The sequence below is a fragment of the Phocoena sinus genome, chromosome 8 (assembly GCF_008692025.1).
Source record: "Phocoena sinus isolate mPhoSin1 chromosome 8, mPhoSin1.pri, whole genome shotgun sequence".
NCBI lineage: Eukaryota > Metazoa > Chordata > Mammalia > Artiodactyla > Phocoenidae > Phocoena > Phocoena sinus.
The window spans coordinates 63,326,030-63,349,669 of NC_045770.1; the positions used below are offsets into that span (position 1 = coordinate 63,326,030).

Sequence of the window (23,640 nt, forward strand, 5' to 3'; positions counted from 1 at the left end):
CTCTGGGCCCAAACAACTATACACTGTTTATTGAGAACACCCGTAGATGATGGGAAGGAGGGATGCCCTGTACCGCATCATGGCCACCACTGAGTGGGAGCCGGGCCCAGAGAACACTAGCAGAGCTGGGGGGTGGGCTTCCCATGACTCACTGACCATCACAAAGGTGGGAGGAATAGGAGAAGGCCAGGCCCAAGAGCCTGGTACCATGCTGCAAACGGGGGTTGATTGGCCTTTGCCTTTCAGAAACAGAGATTAGGGGAGGGGGACTACTAGAAAAAAATAGAAGCTCTAAGATTAAAAAAAAATAGTCCTGTACATAACAAGACAGCATCTGCTCTCCAGGGCCCGAGACTGGCAGCAGGGGCCTTAGGCAGGCAGGCCAGGAGCCTCCAGGGGAAGATCAGTGGTTCGGCTGAGACAGTCAGCTGCACATAATTGGCCAGTCGCCAGCACCCAGCAAAACTTCATCCGTGCTTGGGCAGGGCAGGAAAGCACCCGGCCTCTTGGGAATACACAAATATTTACCGGATTCTCTGCTCGTTACAGAAACAGATAAGAAAGCTTACAGCAGATTATTTACAAACAGTATCCTGGGATATTGTGAAGGCAGAGGTGGGCTGGCTTGGAGGGTGGGGTCTGTGGGGGCAGAGCAGCCATAGCAGCCCAGAGGGTCCAAGGCTGGGCCCCCTCCCCAGGCTCCAGGCTCTGCAAGGCACTGGACTCTTGTTACTGGGAAAGGGGGCTTAATTCTTCTTGTGGAGGAACTTCATTTTGTTGCCTGTGGGCCAGAGGAGGGCAAGAGTGAGAATGTTTCAGTATCATCTCTTCCAACAGCCCTAACCCTCTCAGTGGGAGAGAAGGATTAGAAAGACTGGATTACAGCTAGGTATGATCCAGGATGGTGAAAACACTCTAGAGCTCTAATTAGAGCACTGGTATTAATCATGTATGGCTTTGGGCAAGCCATTTAACTTCTTCGGTCTCAATTTTCCTTTTAAAGTGAGACATGCTATGATGCTGTTATTTAGTTGGCTCAGCTCTTTGAAGGGCACTCTGGTGCTGCCACTTTTGTAGTTAGACCCCTTATAGCCTCGAGGAAAGCTCACTGGTCCTAATGGCCCTTGTGCTCACTCAGGAAGGAGTGCACCCAGGAAGACCTGACCTAGGTGAGGCTCTATGAGATCTCTTCCTGTTCTGTCTACGGCCCCGATATAAATACCCACTGGCATGGGTTTAGAGTAGTTTGGGGTACAGATTCCCCCAGTCCCTCCCTTCTTGCTGAATATGTCTCATTAGTGACAAACCTACTTACCCAAACCGCGGAGAAACTTGTTCATTCCACTCTGCTCAGTGTCTGGCAGTTCCTCTAAATACTGCTCCACTCGCTGCTCAAAGAGGCCTGGGGAAGAGGAGAAACAGGAACAGAGAAGAGAACAGTCATTGGAGGAAGGGAAGGGGAGGCCTCCTGGAGGGGGACCAAAGGGCACAGATCCCAAAAAGGGGGAAACCAAAGGTCTGCAATTATAAGAGCATCCTGCCAGAATTCAGACTGGCTCATCCATTCAGACTGGGCTCATCAGACTGGCCCATGTTCACTGCTAATGGCAAGAGCCCCTTGCCTCCCAGTGCACGTTCCTGAGCTGCATTATGGTGAGGATGCCACTCCTCGTATCAGAGCTGCCCCCAAGTGGGCACCTTCTCCAGCTCCTTTTAGACCACACTACCATGTTGTTTCAAAAGGTTTGTTACACTAAAGGGACAGTATTAGTGGGCAGAAGAAATAATAACCCTGAGGTTAGAAAGGTCTTGATGAGATGAAAAAGCCCTAGAGTGAGCAGAGCTGATGAAATAACAGAGATTAGATAACCTCTGTACTCTGAGGGCAGACTGTCAGCAACCTAAGACAGTGAGCTAGCTCAGTTCTCTTCAAGGGCTTTCTCAACCCTGGATTCTCAGGACTCCCTAAACTGCACAGTCTGGTCTTTTTCTCTGAGTAAGGAAGGACCTGTGAATGCTGCGGGGACAGGTGGAGATAAGCCCCACTCTTGCCACGTGGCTCCAGCCTGTGCCCAGGCTTGTGAATGCATGTACTGGGGCAGGAGGAGAAGGTGCCCTTGGCAGTCTCTCTCAGAAGAAAAGGGATGTTAGGAGGCCTGCCCTGGCTAATAACTCAAGAGCTTCCTGATGGAAGCTCACCAGTGCCTGGCTACTCAGCCCAGCGGGTAGCAGAAAAGTTGGAGGACTCCTGACATCCCCCCAGAACCCCCCACCCCAGGCTCTTCTGGCCTTACCCTTTGCCCGACACTTTCTTAGCTCCCTGTCTTGGATGAAGCCAGCAAACATCTGAGACTCCATAAAAACTTCAAGAAAACGGCGGATGCTTTTGGAGGCCACAGACTTGCGGAAGGCCTCTCGCTGAAAGGCCCGCTCCCCCTTCTCACTCTGGGTCAGGAAGAGGGAGTAGTGCCCAACAGTCTCCACAAAGAACCGGATAAACACCTCTGACACCAGCCCATTGAGGGTATTACATTCTGGAAGAGAAGAGAAAACCTTTGAGGTTCAGGTCAAGAGCCTGCATCCCCAGCCTCCAGCTGGTGGTGTCTCCCTCTCCTCGACGGAACTCCAGCCAGAACCACTTCTCTGTTCTTGAAACCTTAGCTCTTGTGCTCCCAGGCTTGTAACTCGTTCCTGAGCCAGGAGGTCGGAAACTCTGCTCTGAACACGGAAGCTGGGGAATACTTGCTGGATGAATGAAGATGGAGATTAGGGACCAGAGCGCCACTCCCCACACACCCTCACCCTCGGTGGTTTCCCTGGCTTCACAGGAAGAGGAAGCTCCCTCCATCTCCTGCAGTGGCTCGAGGCAGGGCCTGAGAGGGAGGAATAACTAGTGTCCGGTCAGCGAGAAGAGTCTCTGCGGTTGCCAACTGTCTTCAGGGTTTTTCTCCCCAAACTTCCTGAGGTAGAGAATTAGAGGCAAGAGGTAGCTCTGTAGCCTGGGCCACCCTAGAAGCAGCCCCAATGTTTAAGTTTCTGAACTCCCTCTGATAAAATACCACACTATTTCTCTCCCCTCAGACCCAGTCAAGCCACAACTCCTAGAGCCACACTAGTGGGGCTAGAGAATTCTAGGCTAAAGTGAGACCAAGGTCCCATATCTGAGCTTCACTAGCCAGAAGGGTCTGGTGCATAGAATCAGGGTCCAAGCACCATGAGGCCCAGGCCCAGGCCCAGGCCCAGAGCAGAGGGAGTCTGGGACCAGAACTGATTCTGCCTGGGGCAAGCCTCACTCACCATCATCGGAGTCGCTGTCAGAGTCCTGGGAGATCAGTTCATTCTTCCTCTCTAGAGCCTGCTCCAGAGCCGCCTGCAACTTCCTAGGTAACAACGTGTCCTCGTCATCCATCTGCAGGAGAAGGAAACCGCACAGTGACACTGACTGAGCACTTGACTTCGTGCCAGCCCTGTTTGAAGAGCCTGAATATATAATCTCATTTCATTCTCCCAAGAACCCTGATACTATTATCAACCTCATTTTAAGATAAGAAGCTGAGGCTCAGAGAGAGGTTAAGAAACTTGGCCAGGGTCACAAAGATAAAAAGTGGTGGAGCAGGTGGCATTCACTGCCCAGGACCAACAGGGGTTCCTACCCCAGCACCACGATGAAGTCTCCCCAGTTCCTCCATCTTCGGCTCCAGGGGGGAAGCACGGTTGGCTGGGGGAGGGGAGACTGTGGCCCAGCCTGTGTCTCAGGCGTGAGGCGAGGCTGTTGTGCCTGTCTCTGTATTCGGGTTCAGTGTCTGCATCGTGACGGTCGTACCCAGGAGTCGTAGCTCTGTCAGTGGTGTGTAACAGACTACATTCCCAAAGGCTACATTGGGTTGTGTTCCTTTATAGAGAGCCAGGAGGATTTCCACCACCAACAGAGGCTTTTTGAAGTTGACAATGATTGCAAACCTTTACATTCCACTGCATTCTGTGTGTCATGTATAATCCTCCAGCAACATTTCAAGGCAGGTGTTATCACCATGCGTGTTTTAGAGATGAGAATTCTGGTTCAGAGAAGTTCAGAGGCCTGTACAAGATCATGTGTCTCAGAGGGGGCAGAGGGCAGAGGTCAAGCCTTTGGATCCAGGCCATGTTCTTCACACACTCACACTGCCTTCCAGAAGCTGACGATGCCGACCAGAACAGCAGATCCTGCTGAGGTCAAGACTTCTCAGACCAGCTTCTTTCTACCCTTGTCTGTTCTGTGAATGTGGAACCCAGAGGGCTCAACAATCAGGCTGTGAAGGTGGAGTCGTGTGTGTGACAGTGTTGGGTGCTCTGCATCAAACAAGCACCCACCCTGGGTCAGGCCATGCTCTGCAGCGTCCCACTCTTACCTGTCGAATGAATCGGTCAGACCCCAGATTCACCATCAGTGCCTGAGAAAGAGTCACGAGGGACGGTGATTCACGATATGAATCCCTGTAGTGCCCTTCCCAGGCCTCCAGGCCTCCAGCCCTCCTGGATTCCCAGGGTCAGATAACAGGAATAACTCCAGCCAGGGAAAGACCTCCCAAGGAGAAAGGATAAGAGCTGGGTACACAAAGGAGAAGATCCCAGCAGCCTCGGGCCCCCACCCCCACCCCTCCTGGGGGTTTCTGTTCCTTCTGTCCCTTCCTTCCTCCACACCAACCTCCCCCCCAACCCCCGCTGCTGGCTCCCCAGGTGGCCCACCTCCTCCACAGGCAGCTCCTTCAGTTTGGGGAGGGAGCTGGAGAGCAGGCCAACCAGGAAGGGGGTGGGACAGCAGACGATGTCAATCATGGAGGCCGGGAGGACAGGAATGAAGGTGTGCTGCCAGGAGAAGGGGTAGAGCAAGGCCACCACCGCATGGGAGCAGCTGGATAGGGTACTGGCAGACAGACAGACAGACAAAGCACTGAGCCCAGGCCCAGCACCTTCGGGGAAGGGGCGTTACAGCCTGCTGGGCCAGGCTCAGGACATCCTTTCATGTTAAACCTCCCAGTGCCACAAAAATGCTAAGGAGTCTTGGGCCTGGGTCTGATCTTGCAGACTGGTAAAGCTCCCACATTGCCACTGCTCGGGACCTCAGGGACAATGGCGCTACCCTCTTTGGTGGCTCTACCTAGAAACAGTCATAAAGGTACACAGCAACATTTGAACACACATACACACCCCCAAGAGCCACCCAAATGCACAGGTGGGCCTGACTTACTGTGGGAGTATCAGCTCAGGCCAGGGAGTACAAAGGTAACCTGAGCAAGGGTTGATCACAAATTCATAGTAAGAGCTGGAAGGTCCTACAGCTGGAAGGTCATCTTATCAGGTCCACATTTTACAGCTGAGGCCATTGATACCCAGGGTCAGTCTGGTCATAAGTGGCACACCTGGGACACAACCAGTTCTCCTGTCTCCCAGCCCAGTGTTACTTCTACCATTCTTCTTCTCTATCCATTCCTCCTTCTCCTAATTGGAAAAAGTGGTCTGACTGAGGACCACTGACTGAGGTGAGGCTGGCACCATTCTTAACCACTCCCATCTGTCCTCTCATGCTCCAAAACATAGCCAGAGGCCTCAGTGGGGTCATCCTTCTCTTGGCCTAGAGGGGGGCTCCAGGCCTCCAGCACCACAGGGCTGGGTGGCCAAGCAGAACGACCAGTGGGAGACTGGAAGGAGAATCTCCCCGATGCTAACTAGAAGGCACAGAAGTGAGTGCTGAGGGATAGTATGGGTCACCAGTCAACACAGGAGACACATCTGGCTTTAACCATCCCCCTGTCAGGAGAGGAGTCGAAAGCACTCCCCTAAGGGCCATATTACATATGAGGAGACAGAGGCCCAGAGTCAAGTTCATTCTCAAGCCTGCCTTTCCCGCCCTGTCTCTCCACATCTATTGGCCCCACCTATTAGCTATGAAAGCCCTGGGCTCCACTTGATCAGCTCCAACAGGGATTCTCACCCTTTCATGACTAATGCCCACCAGTCAGAGAACATGGTTCCAATCCATGACAGAAACAACCCCTCCTTTCCAGAAGGACCTCGGGGGACGTTCACAAGCGTTTTGGCAGCCAGTGCCTTGGTTGGCTGTCCTACCATCCCATGGACAACTAAAATACTGCTGGGCCTTGAGGCAGAGACACAGGTATCCTGGCCCTGAGAGCCCTTCCCCTAAGGACAGCAGCTCCCCACACCCCAAGGAGAGCCATCTGAAAAAGATCTGGAAAGGGGCTGTCCAGGGTCAAAGGAAACACAGCTCCACAATGCCTTACAGTGGGCCTGGGACTTGGGAGGCAGAAGGCTTGTACAACCCTTAGGGCTGATCACTGCAGAGCCTGTGTATGCGTACGTGGACGCGCACGCACCTACACACACACACACACACACACACACACACACACACACTCCCTAGGCCAGAGGGACCAAAGACTTGTGGAAAACCTAAAAGGTGAGCAACGGAACAAGAGCTGGCTGGACTTACTGAGCCTTGACCCCAGTCCAGGCCTGTGTGCCCTCACTGGGCTGCCTATTCTGCCCCTTTTCAGTCAGAGGCAGACCCCAAGCAGGGAAGACATCTTTTCTAAGACCCAAGATTGGCAGGACTTGAATGCTGAGCCAGGCCAGACCAGGGCCCTGGGGTATTTTCCTCCCCAGATGGTCCAGGAGTGTGTTCAGAGGCAGCTGAAGCCACAGGAAACAATCACTGTATTCACAGCCCTGTTGGAGCCAGGCTGAGGGCCACGGGGGTGGCCAAGAGGAGGCTCTGTCCTGGGTAAGGGAGTGGAACTTTCAAGAAAAGAAACCTCGGGGTCCAGGCTCTGCTAGGGGCATCAAGGTCTGACCAGACCAGAGCCTCACAGCTGGGTAGCGGGGGCTTTGCTGGCAGACAGTGAACACGGATGGCAGAAAGGCACAGACGGGGCCTCAGGGAGCTGCCATAGCTGGCTAGTTCCGGTTGCTGGCTCGGTCCCTTCACAAGGCCTGATGGGCCCATGACACACACAGAACTGTGGTGTACAGAAACACTGAGGCTGTGATGGGAAGTGGAGGGCAATCTTCTTTTCTAAACCTGGCTCTCTCTGGAAAAGCCAGAAGCTCTGGGTTTTCCTCCTCTTTACTTCTTCTGGGCTGAGGGTGGCCCTGAGCTCCTGTGCCAATGCCCTGTGAGGGCATTTGGGAGTCCATTTCCTCATGACCCTCTCAGGCACACAAAAGAAAGACCCCAGGGATCCTGGACTTATTGGGGGACAAACCAGGACGTGGATTCTTCTTTTCTGCCTCTCATATCAGTGCCTAGTATACGTTATGGCACATAGCTTAATAAATGTCTAAATGACTAAATTAATTCCACCACTCTAAAGAAACGATTGCCCCCCCGTGATGGGTTCTTTGACGAAAAATTATACAATGTGTTGCCGAGATCTCATCCTTTCCCTGCCTGTCCCATCCCCTACATATACCCTTTGCGATGGCCTGAATGTTTGTGTCCCCTCAAGTTCTTTGTTGAAATCCTAACCCCCAAATATGATGATATTAGGACATGGGGCCTTTGGGAGGTGCTTAGGTCATGAGAGACCTCATGAATGGGATCAGTGTTCTTACGAAAAAAGAACCCCCCTTCCAGCATGTGAGGACACAGAGAGATGCCGACAGCTATGAACTAGGAAGAAGGCCCTGACCAGAACGTGACCAGGCTGGCACCCTGATCTTGGACTTCTAGCCTCCAGAACTGTGAGAAATAAATTTCGTTGTTTATAAGCTACCCAGTCTGTGGTATTTTGTTATAGCAGCCTGAATGGACTAAGACGCTCTTTTTTTTTTTTTTTTTTTTGCAGTACGCGGGCCTCTCATTGTTGTGGCCTCTCCTGTTGCGGAGCACAGGCTCCGGACGCACAGGCTCAGCGGCCATGGCTCACAGGCCCAGCCGCTCTGTGGCATGTGGGATCTTCCCGGACCGGGGCACGAACCCGTGTCCCCTGCATCGGCAGGTGGACTCTCAACCACTGTGCCACCAGGGAAGCCCTAAGACGCTCTTTTAAAGAGGAAAAAAAACCTTGGCTGCCTAGAAGAGCTCGGCCTCTTCCAGAACACCTCATGTCCAGTGACATTTCTGCCGCCCCCTCCCATGGCCACAACCATCTGGACCTCCTCTGCCTCTAAAATCATAAATGCCAACATTTCAGACTAAGACTTGTGATCTGTTCAGCTCTTTTCTTATTCTTCTTAATCCAGCTCCCCTGCCTCAATGACATCTCCAGTCCCTGGGCTTCTTTCTCCCTTTCCTAGTTTGGCCAACCTTCCTACAACCACTCTCCTCCCCAGCACTCTCAAGACCCTCACCTGGTCCTTCTCTGCAAATCCCCACAGGCCTGGCCCTGGGTCACTCCATTCAGTTGCCTTCTCCAGGTGACACCCTCACTGGCCCCCTCACTGGATGGCTCAGCACTCCTCATACTATCCCTAGTCAGTGCCCTTGCCCCTTCCTCACTGTGGCTCTTCCTAAAGGTCATCACTCTCTTAAAATTCAGCATCCCACAGAGGCGGCCTTGCCTCCCCCTCCAGAGGGAATGTGGCCATCAGCTAGAAATCTTACTTTCTTACTTACTTCCTCCACATAAATAGATTTGTACCTCTACAATCTTGGCCGTTGCAAAAGCAGCAGCATCTGTCTTTTTCCCTCCAGCCAAGTCCTCCATTGGGTTCTCAACCCGGCCATCTTGTGTGCTCGCAAGCCCTGCTCCCTCAGTCATCCTCTCTGCCCGGGTTTGCTAACCTTTCCTCTCCATTTGATCTTTCTCTCACCACACACAGACGCACACATACACATACACACACACCCCATGCACAAATACTACTGGCTGGCATATACTAGGGCTCGTAAATCACATTGGATCAATTAGTGGATGTGCCTCCCCCCCACTTCTTCACCTCACCTGCTGGGCCCTACCTGAGCTTATCTGCTACAAAAATGACACGGCGCTCCAGCAGCAGTGAGGCAAAGATTCGGATAAGCTGGCGCACATTGAGGCAGGTAAAAAGGCACTCGAAGTCCACATGCTCCAGCCGGGAATCCATGGGCCGCCGCAGCTCTAACACCTGCAGGAGAACAGTGGGGCAAGTGGGGCAAGCCAGATCAGATGGGTGCCACTCCTGGGACGTACACAAAGCGACCGGAAGCTGGCTCCCCTTCCCACCTGCTTTCCCAAGGCCTCTAACCCACCCCACTGTGTAGTAAGACCCAGTCTCCTCCTCCACTCAGACCACAGCTCTGCCCCCACAGTACTCAGATGCCCAGCCTGTGGGCAACAGGGCTAACTGAACATGGGGGAGGCTCTGGAAGGAAGGAGCTGGAGAGCCATGTGCCAGGCTCTCAGGAAAGGGGGGAGGAGAGCTGGCTGCTCTTACAGATGAGGGAGGCAGGGAGCCACACAGCTTCATCTGCACTGCCCTCCCTGCCCTCCTGCCCATCTCCCCAAGGAAAGGCCTTGGCTCCGCGCTGCCCAGCCCCACAGCTGATCGCTGCCCCTCCGCGCGGCTCTGCTCACCCATCTCTGGACAGACAGTGCCAGTGTCCTTGTTGCCATGCCCCCTCCCTTTCCTGCTAGGAAGAGTTTCCTTCCAGAGGCTCTGTCCTGGCCTCTATCTCTATTGGCTTGTCTAATCCCTGTGCCAGGGACAAGGGAAACACAGGGAAACACAAGCTGGCTATTCCACAACCTTGCCAGGAAGCAGGACTCTCTTTATCAGGGCCAGACCTAGCAATCTTCCCTCCGGAGAGGTTGCGAGGCCACTCCGAAGGCTGGTGCTGTGGCGCAGGGACCTCTTCCCTGGGGGCAGTCATGAGGGTGGAGGGTGGCAACTGACCCTGGCAATGAGAGCAACAGGAAGTGCTGACACTCAGGCCAGGCCAAAGCAGCTCTCACCCGGGCCTGCCTAGGCTTCCCCTTGCTTCCTCAGCATATGTGGGCAGCACAGATGTGTAGGTCTCCTGAAAGCCAGGAGGGAAGACGCACACCCTCTTTTAGCCCTATGGTATCAGAGCCCTCCTCAAGAGGCTTTACCCTGCCTTATCTCATTTGTTCCTCAGAGTCTAAACAAGTGAAGCTCTAACTCCTAGTTCAGTAGTCATCCCTCTGGGCCCAAGGGAAGCAGCAACATGGGCACAAGTTGCCCTAAGGATGTGTCTCTTTTATAGGGTTCTGTTTACACTCTTGTCTCTCCCACCGGATGGCGAAGCCCCAGAAGGCCCAGTAATTAGCAGGATGTGGGGTACACCCAAAGTGCTCAGTGAATGTGCGCTGAAGGGATCCCTTACCACAATCACGCCAGAGGCCTCTGCACCCCTCCTGCCCTTGCCCCACCTGGAAGAAGTCACCGTGAAGCTCCCCCAAGCCTCCCTCCTGAGAGCCTGCATGCGGTCAGCGCCCCACTCCTACTACCCCGAGGGTCTGGGCTCCTCCAGGGAGTGAGAGTTCACACAGGAAGCTCACAGGACCTGGGCCTCTCTTCATTCACCTGCCCTCAAGGAGATGACAGTCCAGTGAGGCTGAATGAGCCTAAACCATCACAACCCACCAGCTACGTGTCAGGATAGGGGAAAGGCGTCATTAACATCTGCACAGGGCGCTGAGAGGGCTGAGAGGTCAGGGCAGCAGCTCAGAGCACAAGACGCTTAACTTGGTTGTCCAAGGAGAGAAGAAGGGAAGTGTCTACTAGGCAAAAGGAAGCAGGGTTCAGGGACAGTAAGCGAGTCAAGTCAGAGCGCTGAGATGAGGCTGGTGCGCGGGCTGGGCCCCATCCTGAAGGACTGACTCCCAGGCATGCTACTGGGCTCTCAGGGTAGGGTCGGTGGTCCTGCCCCCAGGTCATGCATGAAGCAGGAAGTCCCTCCAAAAGAGCGTGGGAGAAAAGATGCTACAAGAAAGGCCTTAAATGGCATTCGCCACTCCCAGCAAACCCAATGTTTCTTTAGTCAGACCCTCTCCACTCCCTGCAGCAACTAAGTTATTTCTTCTTCCCTCTCCTCAAACCCAACATCCACCTCTCACTCTTGGAGGATGACCTTCTTTTCCATTTTGAGAAAACTGAAGCCATCAGATGAGAATCCAGAGTCTACAAGCCATGGCCCTTCCTTGCTGTTACACAAGGAAGTGCCCTTCTCTCCTGAAAAGCCAGTCTCTCCCTGGATCCCACCACCCTGCCTTCTCACTGACAGTCTGACTGTCCCTTCCCTCTGCTGCTGCTTTAACCTCTTCCTCCGATGGGCCACTCCCACCAGCACCCAGACAACCACCTTCAACAGACTCTCCCCTGGCTCCACGTGACCCTTCAACCACTGCCCCTTCCCCATTTCCCCCCACAGCCACCTTCAACAGACTCTCCCCTGGCTCCACGTGACCCTTCAACCACTGCCCCTTCCTTCCCCATTTCTCCCCACAGCCAAGCCTCTTAAAAGCTGTCTCTACAGGCTCTTCCCCCTTCTCAACCCCATTCACTTCTCAACTCTCTCTATTCAAGCTTCTCGGCCCCCTGACCGCCCCCGTTTCTGAGACTCAAGGTGTCCCGCCACACCTCATCCTGACCTCGCCTGAGCCCTCCCCTTCCTTTCTGAGAGGGCCCCTTCCTTGGCTTCCTGGGACTCCTCCTGTCTTAGTTTTCAGGTCTGCTGCTCCTCTGCTGCAGGCCCTTTAAATGCTGGAGGCCCTCGGGACTATCTTCTCTTCCCTGTCTACACTGTTTGCTACTAAACATCTTCTCTGGGGTGTCTCGCAGGCATCGTGAATGTAACGTGCACGGAGTCAAGCTCTTCCTCCTCACAAGCCTCCTCCTCCCTCAGGTGCTCCATCCGCTGGCCTGTTGCTCAAGCCAGAAAACTGGGAATTCGCCTTCAAATCTCCCCAACACTATTCCCTATTTCCAATCAAACACAATGTGCTATTGACCCTAATTCTAAAGCACATCTCCAGTCCATCTATTCTCTTCACCTTTTCGTCCACACCTTAATCCAAACTCCGATCGTCTCTTGCCTGTACTACTGCAACATATCCAAGCTGGTCTCCCTGTTTTCACTCCAGTCCATAATCTACATAGCAGCCAGAGTGAGCTTTTAAAATCATACCTCGGATCTTATAACCCTGCTTTAGAGACATTCCAAAACCCTGAACTTGGCCTACAGGTACCTTGTGATTTGGCCCTGCTGTCTATCCACCCTGCTCACTCCCTTTTTCAACCATCCTGGCCCTTTTTTCCGTTCCTTGGCAAGCGTCCACACTTTCCCAACTTTTACTCTTACATGCTGTCCCTCTACCTGGAATAATCCTCTCCCGCCCATACCCTTCTCTTTCAGTCTCCCTCCTCCCACTTCATCTGGTTGACTCTCCTCACCTTGGGTCCCCAGTAAAATGTCACTTCCTCAGAGGAGGGCTTTCCTGGCCCCTAATCTAAAGCACATCCTGTTACACACTCTCACTCTGTGCTTTCACTTGGCACCTAACACTTTTAGGGGTTATCTGTTTCTATGTACAAGTATTTATTTAGTGTCCGTCTCTCCCACTAGACTATGAACTCCACAAGGACCGAGCTGTGCCCCTCTTTAACTATATGAGTCTGCCTCAAGGTCTGCAGGGACCCTGACTGGGAGAGAGCACATATTCTGTCAGCATTTGATGAATGAGTCAAAGGCGGCCTGCAGTTTAGCCCAGACAGGTCAGGGAGGGCCCCTAGAAGCTGCAGAGAGCTGAGCAACAATTACAGTTCTGCCATTCACTCTTTTTAGCCCCCATTGGTGAGGTGTACAAATGTGCTGAGCAAGGAAGAGGCCGTGCTCGGCACCCCCGGAGACTGAGCCTTGGCCCAGCAGGTCCCACGCCAGCCCCAGTCCATGGTCTGAGAGAAGAGGCAGCAGAAATCCCTACCTCATTGCCAGCCCCCGGCAGGAATGTCTTCACTTTGATGGTCTTCCCTGGGGCAGGGAAGGGTGATTCCATGAGACTTCTCATGAAGGGATAGACCAAAGCGGCGGAGATCCCACGCCGGCGCTCCACCTCATCTAGGACCTGTGCCCACCGCCAGCAGCCCAAAGAGGAAGGGTGTCAGGGTGCCACCCTCCCCTACCTCCTGGGCAGAGAAGAGGGCAGCCTGGCATCTGACCAGCCCGGGCCGAAAGCTGGGAGATGATGGACTATCTCGCCAGGAGCTTCATACCCTACCCTTCCCGTCTCCCTGGCCACTCGGTGTCGGCTCTGCTCCCTAACTAGTCCTTGCCTCAGACTCCAAGATCTGAGTAGCTGGGCAAAGGAGAAACCACTTGAGGTTGGGTTCCTGGGCACTTGGCTTCCCACAGGGTCTCTGTCCCCAAGGACTCAGCTCTGCCCATGGCCCAGGGTGAGCTGTGACATTAGCAGACACTGCCGGTGCAGGAGCTGGTATATGGGGAGGGAGTCGGAGAGCTCGCTTGCACTTGCCCTTGCATTCTTGCCTTCTCTCACCCTCTCACACACACACACAGGTGGTTTTCTCATCTAAGCCACATGCAGATACTCCTATGGGAGCTGTCAGCTGGGGGAAGGGGGAGGGAAGTAAGCCAGAGCCCTCTTACCTTGGAAAACAAGCCGAAGCAGCCAAGGCGGCTGATGACACAGTATACCTCTGGCAACCGAGGCCCTTTCCCACTTGGCTGGGCCAGGACAAGGAGGAGAGAGACACAGACACAGAGAACGCATGATTACTATATCTGACTCCTTTTCCTTGGGAACTGGGGACTAAGCGCCAGTCTTCTAGTGAAGACTCTGGGCCTCTTCTAAACCTCTACTCAACCAGGCCCCCAAGGAAAGGGCTGTCACTCTTTGGGGGCAGGCTTCAGCCTCTGCTGGGCCTTCCAGCCCAAGGTACCAGACTCCTGCCAAGCTCTACACAGGCTCCGCCCTTCCCCCCCAGGAAGACACTGATGGGGGCTGGCAAAGGACAAAGCGGTTGGGCAGAGGCTATAGGGTGATGTGTGGATTTATATCCCTAAATCCCCAGGCCCCTAGTGGTAAGGGAGGGACCTGTGTACATCCTTAGGAGCAAGCCAGGCGGTCTTCTGCCTCCCAGAGGGGACATTCTGCAAAACATTCCTTTTCTCAATTGCTCTTTTCTCCCTTTCTTGATCCATCCCCATTCTAGGAAAGCAAACTGACACCAGATAAGAGAAGCAAACTACTATTTATTGAATATTTACCGTATCTGAGTCCTGGGCTTGGAACTTTCCAAAAACTTGTTAGATAGGCATTATTATTCCCCTTTTATTGATGAGGAAACTGAGTTCAAAATTATTAAGCCATTGTCCAAGGTCATGTATAGAAGTCATGGAACCAAGAGTCTGTTTCTGCCTCTGATTTGCTGTATTACCTCTAAAGTATGCTGCCTTCTGACAGAAAGGAAGGGAAAGAAACACAAAGAGACTGGGCAGAGGCATGTACAGAGCAGAGGAGAACAAAGTAAAAGGGGGATTTAAAAGGTAGGCAGCTGAAGGAGATGTGCACTGAGAGCTCCCCAGGCCTGGAGCCCCCAAATGCAGGCTGGAGTGAGTCCACAGGAGTTGACTTCTCCAGCCAGGGGCTGGCAGGGCTCTGTGGCTGCCTCTGGCTCAGAGGCCTGGAGTGCCCAGCAAGGCCGACCAGGGAGGGAGCAGAGCAGCAGGTGCTGGCCCCTCATGCAGGCTGCTAAGCAAATGCAGATGGGCTATTTCAGTCTCCAAACCTGCTGGCCACACGTCACAGATCTAAAGAGAAGGCAGAATCTGTTTTTGTCCATATTAGGCCTGAAACTCACTCCTCTCTTCTTCCCTCTCCCCCGCCTCCCCTAAAGCCCCAAGTGATTAAAACAAGTATGTGGGATTTGGGTTAGAATCATTGTGTCCAATCTGCAGGAATGCCGAGCTAGTGCCAGCCCCCTTGGCAGGGACCCAGCCCAGGCCCTCTCTGAGCACGCCAGGACAAACATGCTCTTCCCTGGGGGCAGCAGGCCCACTGCAAAGGAGCAGCTCTGCTCCATCTCTGCTCCTGCAAAGGCAGCCTTTGGAACGCTACCCCCCCAGGCCCAGGTGAAGCTGCCTGGCTCCCCACCTGGCATCTGTACTGCTCTACCTTCCCTTAGCTCCACTCACCAGGCATTCTATCTCCAAGTACTCCTTCTCCCCAGACTACCCTTTGGGGTGATCCAGGATACCAGACTTGGTGTTAAAGGACTTGGAGTCAACCTGGCTCTGGCCTTGATTGGCTGTATGACCCTAGGCAAGTCATTCTACCTCTGAGTCTCGGTTTCTTAATCTAAAGAACGTATATAATAATACTGGGTTGGCCAAAAAGTTGGTTTGGGTTTTTCCATATGATGCTATGGAAAAACCCAAACCAACTTTTTGGCCAACCCAATGCCTCATGGGCTATTATGAGTAATAAAGAAAATGACATACTTAAAGCATCTAGCCTGGAACATAAACAGATCCCAAATCACAGCTCATTCCCTTTGCCCTGCCTTCTACATTGAAAGTCCTACCTCCTCTACTGGACTATCTAACGTTCCTTGAAGATAGGTGCCATGTCTAACTCATCTTTATGTGCCTTTAGCGTATGCTGCCTAACCCTCAGCAGGTGTATGCTACATGTTTCTGAATGAATGAATGAACAGCCCAGAACCCTTCACCTGGAGTCCCTGCTATGCATTACCTTTGCAGAAGATCCCCCTCATCTGCCCCTTCTCCCACTAAGGCCTGGGAACCCTGAAACTCTGTCAACAATACCCCTGGTGAGCCCCAGGGGAGTGTGTGACAGGACTCTCTTTGCCTTTACCTCAATCTATTTCCCAGGACTAATGAGAAGAGGGATGGTGTAGTGCTTCTCTCTCTACAACATGGCTTATATTTTCAAAACCCTCCCTTTCCCTTGAGTTCAAGGCATCTCTCCCAGAATCCCACAGAAGGTACTGCTCTGTCCCTGCTCAGCCTCCAGCCCTACCAGACCATGAGGTTGTCCAGGTATGGGGGTGAGGAAGGTTGTCCTCCACCCCAATCTGATGCACACACACATACTGCTAGGTTGATGTGATCCTGCAATCAGGATCAGCAATCTGAGCCTGTAAGCCCGAAGTAAATGAACAAAAAGAAAAAGTATAGAAGAGCTAAAAACATATGACAGCCCAGTAGAAAGTGATCCAATCTCTTCCCTTACTGTAGATTATCTTAGATCCTGGGGCCCAATCAGAGGGGCAACTTTAAGTCCTGCCATCCCAGGGAGTGCTTCATGGTGTGTGTGTGTGTGTGTGTGTGTGTGTGCGCTTCGTGTGGTGTGTGTGTGTGTGTCTGTGTGTGTGTGCGCTTCGTGTGGTGTGTGTGTGTGCTTCGTGTGGTGTGTGTGTGTGTGTGTGTGTGCTTCGTGTGGTATGTGTGTGTGTGTGTGTGGCCTCAGGCAGCATAAAGGAAGCAGAACATAGAACAACTTGAGTTTCTACCAGTTCAAGTTAAAGAAGAGCGTACACACATACAAACACTGTGGCCCAGTTCCTGAGGACCGAATGGCCCTACTTACTAGTAAGCGCCTGCAGTAGCCAAAGCGTCTGCTGCCATCCTCTCCAGTCAGCATGAAAGAGAACGTCTCACTGGAACAAGGAGAAGTCTGGCATCAGGGAAATATCAGAGGACCCAGGAAACAGCCCCCAAGAAGAGGGACCGCCCAGGGAGGGGGTGAAAGATCAGGCTGCGGTAGGAGAGGAGGCTGGGACTAGGGTGGGCCAGAGTCAGCTGCCCACTGTTATGGGGGTAAAGGAGGCTATGCCAGACCAGGCCTCACCTGCTGTACTCTGACACAGGAAGCCAGTCCTTGGCATCAGGGAAGCAAAACTGGGGAATGGCCTTGAGCCTCTCCTCTGCCTCCCGCATCTGCTTGGTGGGTCGGTCCAGCTGCAAGGAAGAGGAATATGGGGAGAGAGAGATAAGAGAAGACGTGGAACTTGGGGCTGGTGGGGGGTAGCTGACAAATATCTCCTCCCCCGAGAGTCCTAGGTGGCGTTTGCCCAACTGGCATGCTTCTCAGCAACCCTACCCTGACCCCACTCCCATTTCTCACAGAGAGGTCCGGGTGTGGGCTGAGTCATCATTTATTCATTCAATATATGCCAAACTAGCACTTTCTATGTGGCACCTGGCATGTGCTGGACTACCAATAGAAAACCAAGCAGACAAGGTCCCTGTCCCTGTGCATTCTGGTCAGCAGAGTGAGATAATCGACAACAGAATTTCAGAGGGTGCCACAAAGGAAATACACAGGGCGATATGACAGAGATAAGTGGGTGGGTGGGGCTACTTTAGAATATCTAGAAAGATCTCCTATTTGATCGGAGAATGAAGAATGAGAAAGAGCCAGCAGCCAAGTGAAGAGCTGGGGAAAGAAGATTCCCAGCAGAGGCAACGGCCCGAGTGTTAGAGGAAGAGAAAGGAGGCCAGGCAGGCTGGCTAGGGGCGAGCAGGGAAGGAGTGGTAAGAGCTCAGGTACGTGGGGGAAATGGGGAGTGACTGCTAATGGGTACAGGGTTTCTTCTGAGGGTGATGAAAATGTTCTAAAATTGATCACATAACTGTGACTATACTAAAAGTTATTGAATCGTACGCTTTAAACAGATGAATTATATAGTATGTGAATTGTATCTCAATAAAGTGGTTAAAAAAGAGAAAAGAAAAATAATAAGGTAGGAGAAGTAGCTGGGGGCCCTTCCTCAGGACCCTTGAAGTCCTGTAAACAACGTGGATCTCATTCTAGGCACGCTGGGGGGTGTTCTCTCCGCCCTCATCCTCCGAATACTCACTGGCCCAAACCCACCCCCTCTCCTCCCTCCCGGCTACAGGCAGCCATGCTCAGGGCTAGCGCAGTGAGGTAGTTGCTATGGCAGGAACAGGATCTCTATTCTTCCCCAGATGGGCCAGGCAGAAAGGAGGAGGCAGAGAAAGGGGCAGGGAAGGAGGGAGGCGGCCTCACCTTGGGAAACTGGTAGGAGACCTCAGGGAGGTACGTGTTTCGGGATGGCTTCCTCTTGAGCGACACCACCACGAAGCACTCGAACAGCTCCCGTTCCTGCCACTCGAGCAGCTCCAGCTCCAGGGTCCGGTAGCTGGGTGCGCGCTTCAGCATGGACTGGATGTGGACCAGGCGCTGCGTGTGGGCTGGGGGCAGGTCACACATCAGGGACGAGACCCCCACGTTAGCCCCCTCCACCCCACGCTCAGCGCTCCATCCCCAGGGGTCACCTCTAAGTGCAGGAGCCTAGTCTGACGGCCTGACCCAACGAGGTCTGGGGGAGAAGTGGCAGGAGCAAGGTGTGTAGCCTGTCTGCCCTGACACAGTCAGGGCCTCCTGGAGCCTCTGGAGGCTGAGCTGGGGCCAACAGACTGCCTGAGCCAGGCACATCCAGGGATGCATCAATGGCACCCAGCCACCCCTGCCCCTGTGCCAAAAGGACTAGAAGATATGAACATCCACGAAGCCTTCACCCTAGGGCCCCTATCAGTCCTTGGACTTGGACCCTTTTTCCGTCCCCAGGCCCAAAGTCCACTTGCCCACTTGCCTGGGGGACCAGCAGAGGAGGGAAGGAGGGAGCTAGTTCCCATATACTTTAATCATCCAGGAAGGTCTAGGCAGGGCTTCCCAGTAGAGAAAGAACAGAGGTTTGCCCAAGGCCCCCTGGAACATGAAGGTCCCAGAACCTTTCCAGGGAGTTGGTAGTTCTCCTCTCTAGGGAGAGGGACGATGAGTGGCCTCAGGGCCTCCAGAGTACCAGTTTCCTCAGACTTTGGCACACTTCTTACAACCAGAAGAGGTACTTACCCATCTACCCTACCGAACCCATCTCTGACTCTCCAGATTCACAACACTTACCAGGCAAACCTAGCACCCAATTTTCATGGACAATGGCTTGGGAAAGTAAGGCAGGGTCACCAGCCTTAAATTTGGGAAAAGGAGATTGTTGCATTTAATCTCTCAGGGCCGAGCTCCATGACTGTAGGAATGGACTCCCCTAGAGCTCCTTGCTCTGTTGGCCTCGTATCCTGCCTGCCATCGCCTCTCCAAACGGGGCCACTCTGGGATATTGGAACTGCATGTGCAGAGAAGGGAAGGCTGATTCCCCACAGCCAGGGCAGGAAAGGGGTCCATGCTCTTGGGGAGCCATGCCTCACCTTTGAACCTGTCGTCGGAGTCGCTCTCGCTCTCACTATTCTCATCTGGAAAAGTTAAGAGCAGATTGCATGCTTGCTGAGCCATTGCCCTACAGCAAATGTTTTCTGTGGCCCCCACCCAGCTCTTCTCATGAGGGATGTACCTCGTCTGGGCTCCAGTGGGCCCCTGGCCAGGTGCTGCGTGGCCCGGGGCCAGGGTCCCTCAGAGCTCAAACTGCAGGTGCTAATCTATATCCAAACCCCTATCCACCCAGTCCTGGTTTGGGGCAAGCTGAGGGCCGAAGTTGGAGGCTGAGCCAGCAGAGAGGCCTATCAGCCTGGAACACAAGGGTCTTGCCTCCAGGAGGCCAAGATTTGAAATGGGAAACAGACCACAGTGCTCAGTAAGTCTGGCCTTTCCTTTTGCCAGATGCAGATTCCCACACCCACTTTCCTATTCAGGACCTCACAGCCCAAAGTCTGCACTAACCCTTCCCAAGGCTTTCTTCCCTCTTTGGCCCTCCCCTCCTATGTGGCCACTTTTTCACAGGACTCTACCCTCCTAGAAGACAGGAGGATCCCACGATTGCCCCATGGAAGGGTAAACTGAGGCTAGTCCATGCCTCTCCCCACTTCTAATGCCCAAGGGCCCCAGAAACCTGAGCCAGCTCAGGCATCCAGGCCTACCTCTCAGTGATGATGTCTCAATGCTGGACATGGACAGCTTTTTTAACCTCTTCTTTCCCCGCTTGGCATTGTAGATGGAGTTAATTCTTTGGACAAGCTGGGTGAGAAAAGCAGGGAGGGTGAGGCAACCCTAACACCAACCGCCCCGGCTCCTCAGAAGGCTCATTTACAGAGGGCGTCCATTCCCTTACTGGTACGAGCCTTCTGCCCTCTCCGCCATGGGCCCAGTACTGGTCTCCCTCCTGCACTGGCCCCAAGGGCAGACTGGTGGCTCCCCACCTACTTGTCCCCTTAGTGGTCTCCTGCCCCCAAGACAAGGACTTTACACTTAGCTCCCCAGAGGAAGGAACTGTGATCAAACTAGACAGGATGGGAGCTCCTGGGTCTCAAGAGTCCCTGAACCAAGTGAGACAAAGAGCTGCCTAGAGGCAATAACAGGAACAAGGATTGAGCCTTTCCCCTCTGGGCTACAACCTGGGGCCCTGGCAGGAAGGAGCTAAATTCCCAATATACCCAAGCATTGTTTGCAGGCTAAAAATACCACTTGGCTAAATCCTGCTGCTTTGGGCTGGGGATTTGGGCCTGGCTATCTATGTGTGCAAATCATTGCTGAAAACTCTCAATTCTGAGAGTTATAGAAAGGAAGATCCATGTTTGGGTCCTATGTCCTTCAAAGCCTGGAGATGTCTCTGCATACACAGAGACTTCGTGCATCCCACACTCACTAATGGGGAGCTTCTTAAGGACTGTTTCCATCCACCCAGTGGCGTAGAGTACTCCCTGGGGGCCAGGCTAGCCTGTTTTCCCCTAACATCTGCACAGCATTAATCACTTAGTGCATCTTTATTGATAAGAAAAGGAAATTAGCCAGATGAGAAAGGCCAGTGCCTGGACCTGAAATTGATTTCTGGAGAATTGAGGAAGCAGGCCCAGATTAGGGAGGGAGGGAGGGAGGGAAGGAAGGAAGGAAGGGAGGAAGGGAGGAAGGGAGGAAGGGAGGAAGGGAGGGAGGGAGGAGGGAGGGAGGGAAGGAAGGGAGGAAGGGAGGAAGGGAGGGAGGGAGGGAGGGAGGGAGGGGGGGTGGAGGAGAGAAGAACCACCACCTGCCTGCCCACCTGCCCAGCCCCAGCCAGCTCCAGCTGGGGAGGCTACCTTGGGAATGCGGCGGGCCCGGCGGCTGGACAGCAGTTCACTCGTGGTGCTGAGGCTGTCCTCATTGAGACTGGAGGGTGAAGATGGCAGGCTCAACTGAGCCAGCAGCAGCATGTCGTCATGGCTGTGCCTCTTGGGTAATCGTGGCAGCCGGTGGCTCTTCCTTTCTGACCAGTTCCCACTGCGTAGGGACTGGCTGCCGGGTTTCAGGGAGAGCTGGCATGGGAGAGGGGACATGGGAGAAGGACTCAGCACAGATGCCTTGGCTGGCACCTGTCTGCTGGGACCTGGACAGAGAAGCCACAGGCTGGCATCCCAGACTCCTCCAAATCCCACCTGGAATTTCCATCTACCAAGGTTTCCTCTTTTAAGAGCTCAGCTGCTGATCAGCAGCTCAGGGCTAGATTCGATACTTGCTTCCACAAAGGAAGCTTACCTACTTCTTCCAGAAAAAAGAAAGCAGAGACTAAGAAAACTGGGCTGTGTATCTGAATGGAAAAAGAAGGCCAAGCGAGAAATCTGCGGGCCCCTCCTGAGCTCTGGGACACGGCTTAGACTCTGCTCATTACTGGGTGTGGTCGACGGAGCCAGTCTCCCCCACTCAGCCCCTGAGTTAGTCCTAAAAGGCTTCTCTAGCAGAGGCCAGAATCTACACGTTAACCCAGCCCTGCTCACTTCTTCCAGGGAGAATACAGGGCTCTGACCACCAAAGCCTGGCAAGGCAGGCCTTGGAGCCAGTGGTTCCCTCACCTACATGGTCCTGGGCTGCTCCCATCCCTGCCTGGATCTACTTTCTGCCTCCCTCTGTCTAGACTGACACCCTTCAGCACAGGGCACCTTACTCTCGGCGGATCCAGCTCACCACCAAAAAGGCAGCACCCCCGCGAACTTGGCATGCCTTCCACCTGCCGTCTGGATCTGGCATTGCCTCTCATCACTCTTCAGCAAGTCCTCCTTCCCTCCCATCCCCCAATTTCCCCTTCCCACCCAATCAGTCTGGAAATACAAATTCAATGGAAGCTTATTTGAACAGAGCCCATTAGAAAGGTAAGTCTTTTATAAAAAGTCACATCATTCCAAAGCCAGAAGAAATAATTTTTATATTCTCTAGCCAGTGTTATAAAATATCTAGGAGAGGGGCTTCCCTGGTGGCGCAGTGGTTAAGAATCCGCCTGCCAGTGCAGGGGACACGGGTTCGAGCCCTGGTCCGGGAAGATCCCACATGCCGCAGAGCAACTAAGCCCGTGCACCACAACTACTGAGCCCACGTGCCACAACTACTGAAGCCCGGGCACCTAGAGCCCGTGCTCTGCAACAAGAAAAGCCACCGCGATCAGAAGCCTGCGCACTGCAACGGAGAGTAGCCCCCACTCGCCACAACTAGAGAAAGCCTGCACGTAGCAATGAAGACCTAACACAGCCAAAAATAAATAAATAAATAAATAGACAGATAGATAGATAGATAGATAACACAGCCAAAAATAAATAAATAAATAGATAGACAGATAGATAGATAGATGAATAAATAAATAAATAAAATTTATTAAAAAAAAAAAAAGTCTAGGAGAGTTAGAGTTGCTTGGGTAGGTCCAAGATAGGATCTCCATTCTCCTGCCTCCTGTCCACCGTGGACAAGGCCAGAATGAGCTATAGTCTAAGAGCTTCCTTCAACTCTTCACCTTTCTTCTCATTCTGCCTCTATCAGTCCATTCCTTGGAGATTCATCCATTCAACCATTTATTCAGTGGGAGTGGTTCCAGGTCCTGGAGACACCTGTCTAGTTCTCCAAATCAGGTTCTTGGGCCTACGCCTGGCCCCTAAATGCCAGTGCTGAGATCAGTTCTGCCAGAGCTGCAGAATACCAAGACTCCAACCCGGGCCCTGTCTTCCTGTTTCCAGGAAGGGGATGAGAAATAATGATTAGACAGGAGACTACAGGGGCTCCTGCCTTAGTTTTGCAGCTCAGAGCTCAAGCAGTGAGGGGAAGAAGGTGGGACAGGGTGCCCCTAAGAGCACATCTCGACTGGCCACAAGCATATCGACACGGCAGAAGTCCCTGAGTGCAGAGCTCTTCCCTGACGTCACCTTCGCCTAGCACTAGTGAGGCAAAAAGCCTGAGTGGAAGCTGGCCCACGCCTCGTGCTGACCCTCCAGGCCCAAGTCAGGGCTGCTGTTACCTGAGTGGGTGGGTTGTTGTACTTCCTGTCCTGAGGACTCCACATCCTGTGCAAAGAGTCCAAGGAGTTCTCAGACAGTTGCTGGGATTTTCGTCCTGCTCTTCGGCTCTTTAAGTCCACATCCTCATACGGATTCTCCTTGGGCAGATCTCCTGCAGAGGAGGAAAAGTTAGAGAAGGGGGAGAAGGCAAGAAGGAAACACACACACACACACACACACACACACACACACACACACACAAATAAACAAGCAGAATTCCTGTGAGCCAAAGAGAGTGGCTTCTGCCTGGCCCTTCAGCTCATGAGTCATGCAGCTGCCCGTCTGCAGTGGGGAGGCTACAAACAGATGCTGGCTCCAAGTCCAGAAGCTGAACCCCCCACCTCCAGTTCAGTTCAGCCTTGCCTGGCCTCTGCTTTGTAAATTCAGGGACTGCA

The 23,640-nt window shown here is 53.2% G+C and overlaps 1 protein-coding gene across 6 annotated transcripts in view; it reads right to left on the reverse strand.

The window, feature by feature from the left end:
- Nucleotides 1-23,640, reverse strand: part of DENND2B (DENN domain containing 2B) — a 174,696-nt gene continuing 151,056 nt past the window's right edge. For 4 of the 6 annotated variants that reach the window (XM_032641440.1, XM_032641438.1, XM_032641437.1 and 1 more), the window contains 16 exons: nt 23,206-23,357; nt 21,029-21,244; nt 19,877-19,973; nt 19,211-19,255; nt 18,015-18,199; nt 16,833-16,942; nt 16,572-16,641; nt 13,607-13,684; nt 12,924-13,064; nt 8,957-9,105; nt 4,726-4,903; nt 4,389-4,430; nt 3,298-3,409; nt 2,295-2,534; nt 1,316-1,402; nt 2-781 (listed from right to left, as the gene is read on the reverse strand). In XM_032641440.1, coding sequence (XP_032497331.1) covers nt 747-781; nt 1,316-1,402; nt 2,295-2,534; nt 3,298-3,409; nt 4,389-4,430; nt 4,726-4,903; nt 8,957-9,105; nt 12,924-13,064; nt 13,607-13,684; nt 16,572-16,641; nt 16,833-16,942; nt 18,015-18,199; nt 19,211-19,255; nt 19,877-19,973; nt 21,029-21,244; nt 23,206-23,357 — 1,937 coding nt within the window. In that variant the 3' untranslated portion in view covers nt 2-746. Of the gene's footprint in view, nt 782-1,315; nt 1,403-2,294; nt 2,535-3,297; nt 3,410-4,388; nt 4,431-4,725; nt 4,904-8,956; nt 9,106-12,923; nt 13,065-13,606; nt 13,685-16,571; nt 16,642-16,832; nt 16,943-18,014; nt 18,200-19,210; nt 19,256-19,876; nt 19,974-21,028; nt 21,245-23,205; nt 23,358-23,640 lie in introns of all 6 variants that reach the window. The other 2 variants (XM_032641439.1, XM_032641441.1) reach the window with 2 other exon arrangements.